Below are 16,379 nucleotides of genomic sequence, written 5' to 3'. Positions count from 1 at the left end.
TTATATATATTTATATAGCCAAACTATCCAAAATATGCATTTGTGTGAATAATCAAGTGAATTACCAACAGAAGTGCTAATAAAGTATTGCAATAGAAAATGTAATGTTCAATAAAGTAAAACATCAGATTAGCAACTAAATGAATAAATGTTTTTTTTTGAAAAACAGGATGAAAGTATTGAATTAAAATAAATACAAAGAAAAATTTTTTCAATATATACACATGTATGATAAGTGATATTTCTGGTTGTTATAATAATTTTAATAGTTAAGATCATGAGTCAGTTGAAGCTAGATCATCATGGAAAACATGTATACACATGTATTTTTGTTATTGAACATATAAAACTATAAAGTAATTGTTCATGATAATGTCGAAAGAAGTGTATAACGGATAATCTTTATGAATATCACTCATTACTTTTGAATTGAATATTTAAAATTCAATCAATTAACAACTCCTAATCAATAGTGTTTCTATGCCGATTTGTAAACTTTAATTTGAAGTTATTTTAGATCTTGGATTTTCAAAAAGATAACTCTAGTGTTAATTGACCTTATAATCTAATTGGTAAAAAGACTTCTGTTAAAAATGAACATTCAAACACATAATGTTGTACTAGAACAATGGTTGATTTTAAGATTAATATATGAGTTGTCATATGTAAATCTTATAGGTTCGCAGGGAATATAATGTACTGAATATGTTATACGAATATTCGTCAATATTAGACTGAATAGGTCGGCGCGCCTCAGACTCGACATTTTGACGGAGAGCGTAGCATAGGCTGCAGAGACGAAGAATGTGGCACGGCAAGCATGAACAACTGCTCTAAAGGGGGGACGTGTGTGGTGTGTGCTACTTATATTGACATAAGTAGTATATGATGTTAGCCGTGAACAGAAGGTCTGGCAGCAGAGAGACAAGAGGATCGAACAGTAAAAAATGGAAACAGGATGCGATTTGTATGGAAATGCAAGAACAATAAAGTCTAAGTCATTTTGAGACAATTGGTGGATATTTTGCAAATTAAGCATTTACCTTATGATTGTTAGGTTTTATTAACAAGTCATGTAATTTGTGTTAAATACATTCGGTTGTCCGCACCTGTGTTCTTCACTACAATAGATTTACATTTAACTATTCTATCAAAATTAAGTCACATTTAAGATGTAATCATTTTAAATCTTTATGAGATTAAGTTGTGTTTATATATTACTAGGAGTTATTTTTTATGGCATATTAATATTTCCGAAGAAATTGATAATGAAGAAACAGTAGACAGTTATTTCATTTCAAATCAAGACATTATTAGTGCTAGCTTAATATTCCAGCTATATTGATGAGTATAGTACTAATCTCTTAGTGAGTCGCAAATGCATTCAAAATTTTAGTAACATGAAATCTGATAATCTTTCCACGAAGACAATATATTTATTTCTTCAATCAAATTATATTGAGTTAGTGACAAATATAAAGTATCCTTTACTTGTACGAATACTGTATTTGTCCAAAGTTAACTTTATTAATTAAGTTTTATAGTTTCAATGAAAATGTCTATTTAAATACGGCTGTTGTGCTCAAGATCATGTCATACAAATCATCCTTATATGTCTTTTAAGGATTATTTATATTATCGCTCATGTATGCCTTTTTTCAAAGATTGATGCGAGAACTTACAAAATCATAAAAATCTTGAATAGCGGAATAAGAAGACGAAGATACTTAGAACTATGCAACATGTTTACAAAATACATTTCAAATAATCTGATCATACATATATTTGTTAAGGAGATTAATATATACACAAATAAACAAAATTAGTTGACACAATAAAAGTAGATGATAAACATCTATCATCCTCTATTACTAAATACATAATTGAAATAGGTCATGGGGTTGTTCATGTCTCAGCTTTTGTGTTTGTATACAAAGTATTCAACGGCACAACATAATAAAGTTGATCAGAGCCTTGACTATACGAAGACAAACTCTCTTTATGCATTCAAAACAGTTTTTTTTCTCACCCTTAACCTATCCTAGTAATATTGTTTGATTATACAGAGTGGTAAGTTTTGCATCATTCTCTTTAGTAACCTTATTCTCTCTTACCTTCCATCCATCTAGTTGACCTTGTCATTTTTTATACATAGATGTTCTTAACAAGCACATACTTGATCAGATTATTTGAAATGTATTGCGCCAATATATCACATAGTTCTGATTATCTTCAGCCAAATTTATCAAAACGACTAATTGTTTAAAATAATCTTGATTTAAATATCATTTTATAGTAAAATCGTTTACAAATAGTTTGACAAAAATTAGGCGCCGAGTATAGAAAAGTCATTAGATGTGGAAAATATATTTGAAATAATCTCAGAGATTGAAATCTAAGTAATTCCAACGTTTCGTCCAGCAAACTTATCTGGACTTCTTCAGGCTAATTTTTACAAATTTGTAACTTGATAGAATGTCAGTCAGTAAAAGTATTTTCTCAAATTTACATTATTAGAATATTGAAAAATCCACTAGTGATGAGAGGGAATAAAGCGATTTCTCTATTCTAAAAATTTTAACCACACCAGCATTTAGACTAAAAAAAAATTGTTGAATCAATTGATTTTATTTTCATACTTGTGAAATGGATCAGTTTAATTTCTTTCAAAGTAATACATTGGATAGTTACAATTTAACTAAGTTGTCACGCCCTAATTGAGATAAATTATTGTCATTGTCATTATTATTGGTATTACTAATTTCTTTTTTGAATAATTGATGTAAATGATAATTAGTATATATGTTATGTGTACGGTAAAAGTAAACACTAAATAAGCTATATTTGTTGATTCCATATAACTTGTTTAGTCTTTTAGTACACTTTTCTTGGTTCATGAAATTCATAAAATGAAACTTAAGTATGTTATTGCAAATTTCCCACATTTTAATTACAAAAAAAAATATATATATATATATATATATTGCGAAATAGAAGAAACGTTTTAAAAATTACGAAACAACATAAGTTAGACGTCCACTGAAGGCCCAAAAGTACTGGACGACAGTTTCATCGTTGTCAGAGACTCCTCGATACTGTGCATACATGACCCGTCGGCTGAAATTCGGATACAGAGTCTTCAGTCCTGCACTCTACCACCAGACCATCAGACGACCGGGCTGTAATCCACTGCTGCCATCCAGTGCACCCACCTTTTCAAAGGCTGTCTAACTTAGATCATTCTGTGATCCCAAGAACATTTAATAATCTCCACATCCCATACTGATAAAGACTCAGCTGTAAAATAATTCAAGCTGACCGTTGTCAAGTAGATGATGATACAATGGCATGAAATAAAGTCAACTTGAGATAAGAGGAAATAAATCATAAAATAGAAAAATGTCCACAGAAGGATAGAAAAGATTGTATCATAAATTGATTCGAGACTCTTATTATCAAAAGAGGTTATTTAGGAAAACTGCAAATCCCCAAAATAGCTAATAACTTATTATATATGCATTATAAGAAATCACATTAACTTTTGTTTTGTGCATGAATTATTATTGTTTTTGTATTTAAATATCTTTTGGTAAAAATAAAGCATAATGAATTGAAAGAAACGATGTTTCTTTAATAGGGGCGAATAAGCATATACCTATTTACACATACTACTCACTGGTACAAATATAATTCGAAGAAAAAACAATAAAAGTATCTACTGCATGAGTTGCCAAGTTTTTATATTTATACTGATATCTTAATCTTGAAAATAATCAGAATTTTTAAAGAAATAAGATTGCTAATACGGTAGGGGGATTTCTGGAAACTAGCATTTTCATATTTTAAATAACGAACTGATTGTAACTAGACCATTATTGGAAACTTGAAAGCACTGAACAGCTAGTTCGTTCGAGTATAAGACTCCTTAACAATGTACACGTATAATCTCACCACGGGAAATCGAACGTAGATATTTGGTCTTGCGCGCTAACGCTTAAACTCCAAACAATTTAATTGATACCCAGTGCGTACGTGTCTCGAACAAACTCACGAAATCGCTCAACGAGATTGCGGACGAGCACCGTTAAAGAATCCCGAACTCGAACGACACGGGCGTCCAGTGCTTCTAGGTATTTAATGCTAGTCTAACTAAAATCAGTTCATGATTTATACTAAGAAAAGTAGATTTGTATGAAAAGCATCAATACAAGCAGAAAATGATTATGATATTTCATTAAACTTTAACGCCACTACATAAGTATAATTTCCTATATCACTCATTACTTAACTGTTTACTAGATCTTATCATTAGAATTCTAATACCGACTGTTCTTAAACGACCAAGTACAATCATTTATGATGACATTATAAGAAGTAGCTTATATTATCTAAATGCATTATATTTAATTTACAACATTTTAGTAGTATAACAAATATGATGAAAGAAATAATCTTAGATGAAATGTTAACAAGGCAATGTAAAATAACGTAGGACAGTTTTGTAAAGATTTTGTTTGTTTCAAAGTTAAATCTAATTGGGAATCAATAATAGAAGAGAAAATTGAACAAATGTTTCATTTTTAATTCAGAATTCTTCAACACTATTCACCAATATGATGAGTGAACCAATGACTGTCAAATTTCCCAGCTGATAGCTAAGTTAGGATTTAATAATTTATACCATTATAATTATTAAGATTATTCTTCAGCTGATGCTAACACTTGGAAATTATTCTAGATAAGTTCAGGATATGTTTAGTGGTATTTTCATGACAAGAATTAACGGTAATATTTTAGTGAATTATAAGCAGAAATGGATAGAGGCCAGCAGTGGAATTCAGCACGTATGTTTCTTCCTATTTGAGACTCATTAGCTGGACGTACATGAATCTCAGAGTTGATATTCACTCCCAGACTCAAACCCAGTACTGTTCATTTCAAACGTCATCGAGTCATCTACTTAGCTACTGAGTACTGATAGCCACCAGTTTGTGTAATGATGTGCAGTTAAATACATTTTTATATTGGTTATTTGAATCTTCCCATTGATGTTCAACAATGCAGACTGCCGAGATATTGTCTTACATCACAGGATTCACATATGCCAATAAGAGACTGATCAATTGCAGTGTTAAACATCAATGGAAAGATTCAAATAGCCAATACAAAAATGAATTTTACTGAATTATTTGTATTCATACAAAACATTTGTATACTCATAAAAATGAAGCTGAATATCATGGTAATTTCTGCCGCGTTGTAACTTATACTCATCTTATATTTCATGAGATTATTATGAGTTGGGTTTGAAAAGTATATAAATCATGGTATTCGTTATATCAACAACTAATTTAGATGAATCTGGGTAATGAAAGTAAACGAGTAACCTCATTACATTGTATATATATATCTTGAAATCTCTCTAATTTATTTGGTAAAACTACTTTTTTAGAAAATTACAACAAATCAATATTCATCAACTTTAAGTTTATAGAAAACAATTAAATCTTTATTATAATTCCATTTAAATAATAAAAACACTAAAACTCATACCATTCGGTGTATAGAAAGCAATGATATTTGAAGATGGTGATCGGCCATGTTGATTTCTTGAAGTGATTTTCACAAAATATAGTGTACTTGGTTTTAACCTTAGTAAACCTGCTTCTGTACTTCCACCATTGACTGATCTTTCTGTCCATTTTCTTGTAGATTGTTTCATATTTGTAGTAAGATATAGGGCAGATGCAAGTATTCTTCCATTTGGATAAGTTGGTGGATCCCATTTAATAAACATTGTGACTAGGAAATGTGAACTAGGCCTATTATTATCATTACTATTATCATTGTTTTGATCATGTATGATATCATTATTCAGTGCATCTGAGGAAGTTTGTATAGTTGAGAAATCTAACAATTGAAGTTTTGTATGCAATTTATTAGTTAACCTTAATTTGGATAGTCGAATATTTGTCGGTGCATCCTTTGGACCTTGAAAATAAATTAAGAATAAACAACTATTTAACGAATGAATGTTGGCAAAAGAAGTTTCTTTCTTAATTTGTGTTATTCTACTAATATTGCAACATCTACCAGGTTTCATGTAACTTGGACATTAAAGGCAAATAGAAAATTCAATTTATCGACCATCGGATGTATGATATATTAATTCACTTAATGTTCAACACTTTTGAAAAGGACTGAATAGTTCAACCATTCACTACTGATGTGGAATTTTAAAAACTATTTGTTTTAGCCGAAGTTGCATTCCTTGAATTGATTGACTTGTTCACCAGCCTTTCATTATCGTTCTCACAAGCATCGTCAGCACGAATTAAGATAAAATGGTAAACGATCAGTTGTTCTTTAAGAGTAACATCCAATCCGTTGATTATTGCTAATAGCTATATTAAACTAAGAGTGATTTCTCAATGGGTTTATTTTGTTTATTTAATGATAGCTATTTATTCATTTTCTGAATCTCCCTTCTGATTGCCTTCTTTTCATTACCTGTTCACTGAATTTATACTTGCCTATTAACTTCTTTTTAAATGGTTAACAATTCGGTGCAATGAAATGTTCTAGTCAAATCATGCAGTACTGAAAATCTCTGAGCTCAAGTCTATCCTATCATCTTACAACCATTACTTCAACGAATTGATTAAGGCTATTCCTTCAGAATATGACGAGCAAGTGATAAGCTGACACATCGTTTTTTTAATTTTACTTAAATTCCAACTCAAAATGATATAAGTAAATACTAATAGTAATTTATTGATGACTTGGGATTAATTGATTATCACCATTAAATTTCATATTGATAGATAATGCTAAGAAAATGAGTGGAGGGATTTTTGTAAATTGTGACGTTTTCACAGTTTAAATCTTAACTAGACCATCTTTGAAAACCTGAAAGGACTGAGTGGCTCTGTTGTCTGAGCCTCAGACTCAATTCTCCTGTTCGAAGTTGTGGATTCTGAGGAGTCCCACACACTTGGATGAAAAGGCTGAATAGTGCTTCCGTGTTTTCAATGACGGACTAATTAATATTTTTTCATTGTTTAAAAAAATGCTTATCAAAGAGAGCTAGTAACAAGTTTTTTAAAGGACTGAATGAATTTGAAATGTTAGAAGTACAACTATTCAGGATACTTGTGGTAAATAGAACATGTAGTGTTAACATTTTGTGGACTTCACTCTAATTAAGTACTGGTTAACGCATTAGCAATTCTTACCACTTTTGTACACAATGATTAATTGTATGTATTTCTTTTTCGAAAAACAAACATTTCAAACAATTGTAAAGTAAGATTATTAATTGTGATGAACATTCGACACTATACCACTCAAGATTCATAATATATGTAATCAGCTTCATAAGAACTAAATTCATTCAACTGATACAAAATGTTTCTTATAGCATTTGTCATATTTTCAACAATCATAATACTTATAAGTTTCATATCATGTCATAACAATATAAAGTTGTTAGATTACTCCGACAATTAACTTCAGATTGCATAATTTATTTGCTTTTCATTAGTCTTAATAGATAATTAGTCATTACCAAATTCAGTATTAATAAAGGAACGATTATAATACTAGAACCTTTTATTGTAAATACATCATTGTTTATATATATATAGATAAATATTAGTTTGATGTTTTCCATCTTACCGCCTAAATAATTATTCTATAAATGACTAAAGGTCAGTCTAGGTCATATACATTGTCATGAACCATTATAAAGAAGAGATATATTTTTATATGAATAATCACTATTTACATAATTTTAGGACAATAAAAACATAATCATCAACAAGATGACACTAGTTAGATATGTATTCCCACACCCTGGTTGATTTTCTGGGATTGTAGTTAAGATCGTGACACGTTTGAATAAGATAAATATCTTTCTGTTAGGGAGTTTCACTGAATTCCGTACATGACTTATTTAGATATTAATAATTTACTACAAACGGCATATAAGCCTAATAAATTAACATCTGAATGGTACTTTTTAATAGTTTTGGAACTACCTAATCCACATAAACATCTTAGTCTCTAGGATTCACAAGCTGTATTTATTTCAACAAATGATGTTGTTGTGTTCTCGTAGAAATTATTCACATCAAAATTCGTAGGTTAGTTTGGATATCTAAATGAATTTAACCCATTTAAATTATCCATTTTCCAATTCAAGTAATTCTGATAGCATTTAAACCTGACATTAAAAAGCTGGCACAAAATAATTCTTGTTCAAAATGTCGTATGATATCGACAATTTTCTTCTAAACTATTTTCAGAAAAAAACACTAATCAGAATCCAATCGAAAAATGACGTCATGACGAGAATTTTCCCTTGTAATTTATAAAAAAACAAATAACAAAAATCTATGAAGTTTTTTATAAACATATAAGAACTGTCGTCTAAATTTGATGGAATAGTTTCATAGTATTCGGGCTCCGAGTTGATATGAGACATTAAAGAGGAAGAATGTAGTTGTAAAATCTCAGTGAATGGATTTGAAGTAAATCCAACGTTTCACCTGATAATCTGGTTCAAGCTTTTTCAAGGAAATATAATCAAAACATCAAAATTATCCCGTGAGGTGGGATCGTGAATACGCACGGCTGAGGAGTCACACAATAGGAGGAAACGGGCGTCCAGTACTTTCAGGTTTTCCATAATGGTCTAGCTTCAACTGACTCATGATCTTAACCATTGAAATTAGTATAGATTAATTGCCTTCATTAATTGGACAAAAGTGAATTGACTCTTTTATTATTTTAATTAGAAATTTGGTGTTAAAGTAGAATTGATAATCTGTTGCAAACGTTTAACTTTTATACCTGGTAAATTTTTTTTGCATTTACTTTCAACATATTTTCAGCATGAAAATTGCCTAATCCAAGCAAAGAATTTGGAGAATGTAAAAATATAATGACAAATCAGTGATTTGATAAAATGATTGAGATGGAAGGGTTTGTTATTTTGTTAACACGATCAATCACTGAATCCCAAGTAAATCAACATGACAAAAGGGAATGATCGGCTTGTTAAGCGAATCAATTTTGAGGGGAATAAAGCTACACTTTATATTCAAAAAACTTGTGGTGATTGAAAAACAAACATGATATTTCGGTTTTCATTACATATTAAAATAGAGCATACATTAGTTAGATGATGAATATCAATTCAAATGGTTACTTACAATTAAAGGCTGAAATTTCGATAATCATTATCAATCTATAAGAAATTACGATGTTGATAAAACTGAGTTATCGGAATAACCCAAGGCACCAGAAAAGTCTCATTTTAATATGTAACAATTTCTTTTAGTAAAGAAATATCCTATAAAGTTTTGACGCTTGAAGTACGGACGTACGAGTGTGACATTAATTAGATCCTCGGAAGCTAACAGTTACTAGTATGTCTCTCACGATAACAGAAGCTTTGAGCATTGTGTTGTTAGTGAATCTTATTGATAATAATATGAGGTAGAACGAAGAGAATCTGGTCATTTCGCCGAGTTTTTCACAGATGCACTTGTTTATAGTAAAATTTTGCATACTTCAATATGCTTAAATGGTTCACCTTAATTTAAGTGGAGTACAACTAATGTGTAAAATGATCAGAATTCATACTTGTTATTTATTCGAAATAATGTATCATGATCAGAAGTATTTAAGTGACTTAGTACTGTAACATGTTCACCACATTATTCTTAGGTTTTATCTATTGTAAAATATTAATTACACACTTCTGATAAATCTCAAACATGGTTTGGTTAGTATAGATCGTTAGGTTTAGTGACTGAATATCAAGATGTTTTTGAGAAACTAAACTTGTAATTACATAAAACCAATGTTAATCAATACAAATTAAATGTAAACATAATGATTTGAAATTCGCCCTGATACACTTACTGAAATGGTTATTTACTTTAAGGGGAAATAGACTTGAACCATTTGTTGTCAATGAATATTTGATCGACACAGCCCTTTCAACATTATGAATCAGAATGTTGTCTTAGTTTATTTTGCACCAATTATGTTTAAAACTATTTGACAGGGGATCCGTTAGCAGACGAAGCAATTTGAAGAACATGGTTCTTATGTTCGTGGTTAAACTAAGTACTTTTAAGCGTTAGTGCACCCAGAAACTCACTTAACTTGAATGATCGTTAAAACTCATAAATAAATTACTAGTTTTCTTTCCTCTTACACCGCACACTTGAGTATTTTATCCAAAAATGTTTTAAAAATAACAAATGAATAAGACACTGTATGGAAAACTGGTTGATCATTGGCTTACTTTTACCAAAAGTTTCAAATCCTTGAACCATACTCCAGAAATATGTTTTCACTGTTCTACCATTATCGTTTGGATCATTTTCTTCAAATATCACTTCATTATGTAACACTCGAACACCAAATTCATACTGCGTAGCAGGTTCCAAATCGCGAAGAATAATGTCAAAGTGTTCGTCATGAATTTGGTTTGATGTTAAGGTCATATTGATTAATTTTAATTCATGTTTCTTTTCGTCAACACTTTTTGTTGCGAATTGTTCAGTGATATAATTTGTAATTTCTATTTCATTTTCCTGTCCTTCTTCTTCTTCTTCTTGGTCTGTGTTAGCCTTCACTGAATAATACTTCACTTGAAATCCACTGATAGACATTTTAATAGATTGTGGAACACTTGGCATATCCCATCCAACACGTGCCCATGTAGAGCCAAGTTGCCGAACTACTAAATTTACAGGGATAAGTAAACCTTGACTTGTCGATTTTGTTGCTTAAAAGAAAAAAAGTTGGAATTTCCAGAAAATAATATAATCAATGGAAACATTTGAATGTATGCCGTTTCATACTATGGAACAAAGTCCTGTATTTAGATAGATAACCAAATAATTCAGTAGTCTGAACAGACTTGACTTCATCTTTAAAATCACACGAAAATACCGTGAATCCATGCTGATAACCTAGTACAATCCACCTAAGTAATAAAACTTTGAAAAAGAACTCTTTTCGTTGCGTTCGATTGAGCTTAGCTATAGCAGTACCAACTCCACAGATTCAAGACAATATTTCTAGATACGATTAGTTGGAAGTGCTACAGGAGGCGACCATAAATGTATCGTCCTTCGACTTATAAACAAATAACTGGCATACATTAATCTATATGTTCGAATGCTTTCTGAGATATGAGTAACTGCAGTAACAACAGAAGTCACTTAGCCCTTTAATTCTATCGTGTAGTCAGAACGAGTTAAGTGTTGTGTTTGATGCTACAATGGGGATTTACTAGTAACTTCTATTTATCTCTATTTGTTTATCTCCTTCAATGAATATGATCTCAGCCTTCCCATTACCAACACATTTGAGCTTACTTTAAGTGCAATTAGCCAAATTATTCTTTTATCTTAATTAAAAATTAATATTTGATCTATTTTCGAACATAACGCTCTTACTGAATTGATCTATTGCTGTCTTGCATTAATGTCATGATTTCTGACAATGTTTATTTTTTCATGTGATGATTTATTATCTTTATCAGTTTGTCTACTACACCGTAAACATTTCGAATATATTCTATTTAGTTGTTTATTCTATAATTACTTTTTTGTCAGTTTGAGTTCTAAGACGTTCTAGGATTTTTATCGTTTGTACATTATGATCTGGTCTTATTTAGAATATCCTTAAAATTCCGGAGGCAGTAGATAGCTGTTTTGTCTCAGTATGAAACTCTTCAGAAGTGTGATTTTCCGACTCCATATCCGTAAATCGAACCCAAGACTTGAGATGAGAACCTTAACTTCTGGTAGAATGTTGAAACTGACGAAGTTCATCACTTTTCAGACAGTGTTCTTCGATAGCACTAAATGTTCCATCGACGGTGATGCGAATTGCCTGGAATAAGAAATTTTGACCAATGAGGCTAAATTCAGTGATTTGAGAGTGAATGGTAGCTGTAAGTTATAAATATCCTGGGTTTGATAATTGATGGAAGCGAACAAGTCTAATCCTAAAGATCTAACTAACAGAAATCAAAATACTTTATAGTTCTCACTTTTAGTTATATCAGTGATAAGTAATTGATTGTAAACGAAGTACAATATAACAGAGGTTATTATCCAATACAACTGATATGTACTACACTTTATGAAAACATTAAATGGCTTACTACTGTTCTAACGATGCTAACATATCATTATCTATACATACCATTTATACAGGGGATATTTTAGTGTTTAAAATACCTGATTTAAAGAAAATTGAATCAAAGATTTTGTACTAGACAACTGTCACTACCTATAGCTTTTACATAAAAATATTTATAATTAAAACTCATTAAATAAACCTGCTACTAAGTTGTTTTAAATAAATTATAAATGTTACTCTATTGTCATTAAGTGAAGTTAATTATCATATATTACCTAGATGATAGTGACCTGTTCTTTTTTAAATACAGTTTAGTACCAACCATGATATCTGGAACCCTTAAGTTCACTAAATCAAGCTTGCAAACAGACTGTACCTAAATGAGGGGATTTTAATAGACATTACATCGCACATTACACTGAATATCATGCGAATCTACCTGATGAAGAGTCTTGTGTCATTACAACAGTGTAGGCAGCGGGACCATCTCCACCTTCTGTAACAGATATAACTCGAATGTAATAAATCGTTCCAGGTTCTGTGAAAAAAGGTAGACAGAATCAATAAATCTAAAATCGCATTAAGATTTTATTAATAATTTTCAACTAATAACCATTACGAGATTAACTATAAATTTATTCGAATTGAATGACTTGAGCAAACTCATAGCAAACTGAATACATTCTTTCCCGAGATATATTGAATATGATACACATTCTTGTTAACTTATTAGCTTTATTCAATATGATATTTTTGGCACAATATAGGATTCTCAACACAAAGTATTCAGCCAGTTTCCTTTTCTTATTTCTTGATCGATCTCGTCGATAAATATTAAGTGATCACCTATTGGGTATTAGCAGTTCAGGAATCGACATCGAAATAATGTTCTTTTTTTTCAGTACATATTACCAGCCCCTACGATGTCGCTGATTGTACATTTATTAAACTTGTACAGTGAAATTTCGTAAACTTTTCAATAAATGCACCTGAATAGGTTGTGCGGTTAATAGATGTAATAATGTATTAAAACAAATAAGAAAACAGATAACTTGTTGAAATATCTTGATGGCAGGAAGAGGTAGCCTAGATACTCATGCAGGTCGCCTATGATGAAAAAGTTATTTATAGTGTACACATAATAATACATTTCTGTTTCTAAACATGGATTATTATGGTACGTTGTTAACTTGTTTTTTTATAAGTATAACGGTGTTTTCATAAAATCAAATAATTCTTGTTTAGATGACAATGATTAGAAATTGTGGTGGATAGTGTATTAATATTTCTATACATTGACTTAAGTACTGAAATTTCTTTATTTCGCTTAGAAATTTTGATATCAGTGGATAAGAATGATCAAAAAAATAATTATATCTCTGAAGGACAATCTGAATATTATTAGTTAGATTTATATGCTTTCAATGAAAAGAAAAACAAGAGATGTATTTTGTGAGCAAAACATTTGTAACATTAACCCCCCTTTTTATTTATTTATTTATTACGTCATTCATTATTCCAACTCATTCATAACTAACTGATTTCAATTCATATCTTTCTTCCTTACTAGTTATCTACTTTCAGTTACTTCATTACATAATCATCTAATGTGTTTTTTAATTCCATGAGTTCTAATCACTATTTCAATGTTCTGGAACTTTCCCTCCCAAACTTTACTTATCCGAAACAAAAATTTTCATGACCTCATTAACTCTATCGGAATCTTCACTACATCATGATACACATGTATTGATCCTTAATCACACTCTTATGTATAAATATGTCAATATCTGTAATAACGTTGATTTCCAAATATTTTAGGTTGTAAGCAGCTAATGAGAACCTAACGAAATAAAATGAATTCATATTATTCTGCACCAATCTTTGTTATTGCTCTCTTTAATGCTACATTTGGATTGGAAGCCAGAGTAACAATGAATTTGTCAATCTTAATTATCAGTTTAGAAGGGAACTATAAAATAAATATTAAATTGTTGGTGAGTAAATCCTAATACGTAGATATTATAGAAGTGTAATCATTGTGAATGACTAATATATTATGCTTGTTTGCTGGATCTAAAAAAACTGATTTGTAGGTTATATCTGCCACAGACTGATTTCATGTGAAGAATGACTGAAAATTAAAGATCATAGCTTGAGACTCACAAGTAGCTGAGACTAATTACCGTAACAAAGGTAAAATCCCAGAAAGTTCAGGTCTCGCGATGAGCGTTAGTTGAATAATGTCAATTTCAATCAGTTTACAATTTAATATGATGGTCATCCAATGACATTGATGACTTATTTGAATGTCAACAAGTCTGAACACTGTAAGATATATAACTTACAAATTAAGCTTATCTCCATAAAACCCCTTCAACTGAAAAGGTTAAATCATTTCTAATGGTATGATACAATTTGGTTTGCATAATCACATGACTCAGAAATTTCAGTTTGAATTCCAACCATATGGCTTTTCCGTGGTAATAAAGACGTATCTTTTGAACAGATAGAAGGAAAGTTACTACTGTTTTTTCGTCAATTAATTCAGTCGTTTAATAATTGTTTATGAATTTACGAATATCCACTAAGTATGCTAATTCAGACTATGTTTTGTATAAAACGATAAGTCCTAATTTGGGGATAACTAAATAAAGATTCACATTTCCGCTTATTTTATCATCTGTTTTGCACATCCGGAACTGATTTCGTGAGAAAATTACCAGTTCAGTCACAAAACGTTTTTTAAACTAACAAACAGTTTAATTAAACTTTGCCGACGATACTAATCTGTGATTATAACCTAGCAGCCAGTATGCTGATTCTATTAACTTAGCTTAACTAGACGATCGTGAAATATTTTGGTTTATCAGAAGAAATGTCGAACATCGTATTTAACATTGAAAATAGCGCTGAAATCAGTGGCGTGTATGTAATAAAAATGCCGTTTAAAATTTCAACAAATTCAGTTGACCTTACTTATTTTATCAACATCATCAAACGGAAGAATAAAATCTTCAGTGTTGTTCACTTACTTTCTATAGTTTAACAAATAAACCTAAAGATGAGTAATCATGCAAGATGATTGTAAGCCACCATCGCAATGCTATGGACTTGAAACTCGTAGTAGTCGGGGTTTGTCAATAAACAGTTTATAAAATCTTGAGAAAAATGATACTATTTGAGGAATCTGAATCCACGTCACTCAGTATCATAATCAGAGGTGTAATCGCTGAGTGATTTAAGATGTTACTATTATCCTATCTTGAAATTTGGTTACTGACCTATCACTGAGTAGCAAATAGTCACATAATTATCACCAATTCAAGTCTAACAATTAAGATCAATTGAATTAACTATTGTTTTTATGATAGATAATTTTCGGTTCATGACTATATTTTCGACTGGTTTTAACCAAATGATATCAACACTTGGTACACTCGATATCAATTCATATACACCACTGATCAAAATACAACCTGATAAAAAACTTAACAATCTCCACGACCACTGAACTGTTAATTACCATGTGCTCACTGGTAACTAGCTTCGTGAGAATACTCTCGGAGTTATAATGAGGAGCCGTGACCAGTGGAGCTAATCCGTGTCGGGTAGAGACAGGTATCTACCCCAGTACAATGGGAGACAGTCGCACAATTTCGTGGATCGGCTGAAGTTAGACATTAAAACCTTTGGATGCCGGCTCAGTGGTCCAGTAGGTTAAGCGTTCGCACGCGAGACTGAAGTTCCTGGGTTCGAATCCCGCGAGCAGGATCGTGCATGAGCACTGCTGAGGGGTCCCACAACAAGACGAAACGGCCATGCAGTGCCTCCAGGTTGTCAATGATGGTCTAACATCAATCGGTTCATGATCTCAATCGAAAAAAGTAGAATTCAATCAGCATTAAGAACTAGACAAGAATCATATTTCATAATAATCTAACAAATCAATGTAAAAATCTTTTCTAAACTTTTTTTCCAGTTTACTTTTAAATCTTAAATAACAAATTAAAAATAGTATAAATTTATATCTAAAAAGAAAAATAAATAATTAACCCTTATAAAAAGATAAAATCATATAGAATCTAACGAAGATTTATTGAAGAGGAGAATTTTCTTTATTCATCTTGATTTATTTACCATTACTCTTTTTTTTTTGTTTTTTTGTTTTTCTATGAATATACATCAAGACATTATGATCCTTATTG

General features: G+C 30.6%; 1 protein-coding gene across 1 annotated transcript in view; it reads right to left on the bottom strand.

The window, feature by feature from the left end:
* The window catches only part of MS3_00010224 (uncharacterized protein), a gene marked incomplete at both ends in the record, with an annotated part of 139,567 nt that overhangs the window by 29,795 nt on the left and 93,393 nt on the right, over nt 1-16,379 (bottom strand). The window contains 3 exons of the mRNA XM_051218582.1: nt 5,554-5,991; nt 10,319-10,804; nt 12,611-12,709. Coding sequence (XP_051075184.1) covers nt 5,554-5,991; nt 10,319-10,804; nt 12,611-12,709 — 1,023 coding nt within the window. The remainder of the gene's footprint in view (nt 1-5,553; nt 5,992-10,318; nt 10,805-12,610; nt 12,710-16,379) is intronic.

The sequence above is a fragment of the Schistosoma haematobium genome, chromosome 1, assembly GCF_000699445.3.
Source record: "Schistosoma haematobium chromosome 1, whole genome shotgun sequence".
Lineage (NCBI taxonomy): Eukaryota > Metazoa > Platyhelminthes > Trematoda > Strigeidida > Schistosomatidae > Schistosoma > Schistosoma haematobium.
The sequence above is the reverse complement of the archived record's forward strand: the minus strand, read 5'-3'. Positions and strand labels throughout refer to the sequence as shown.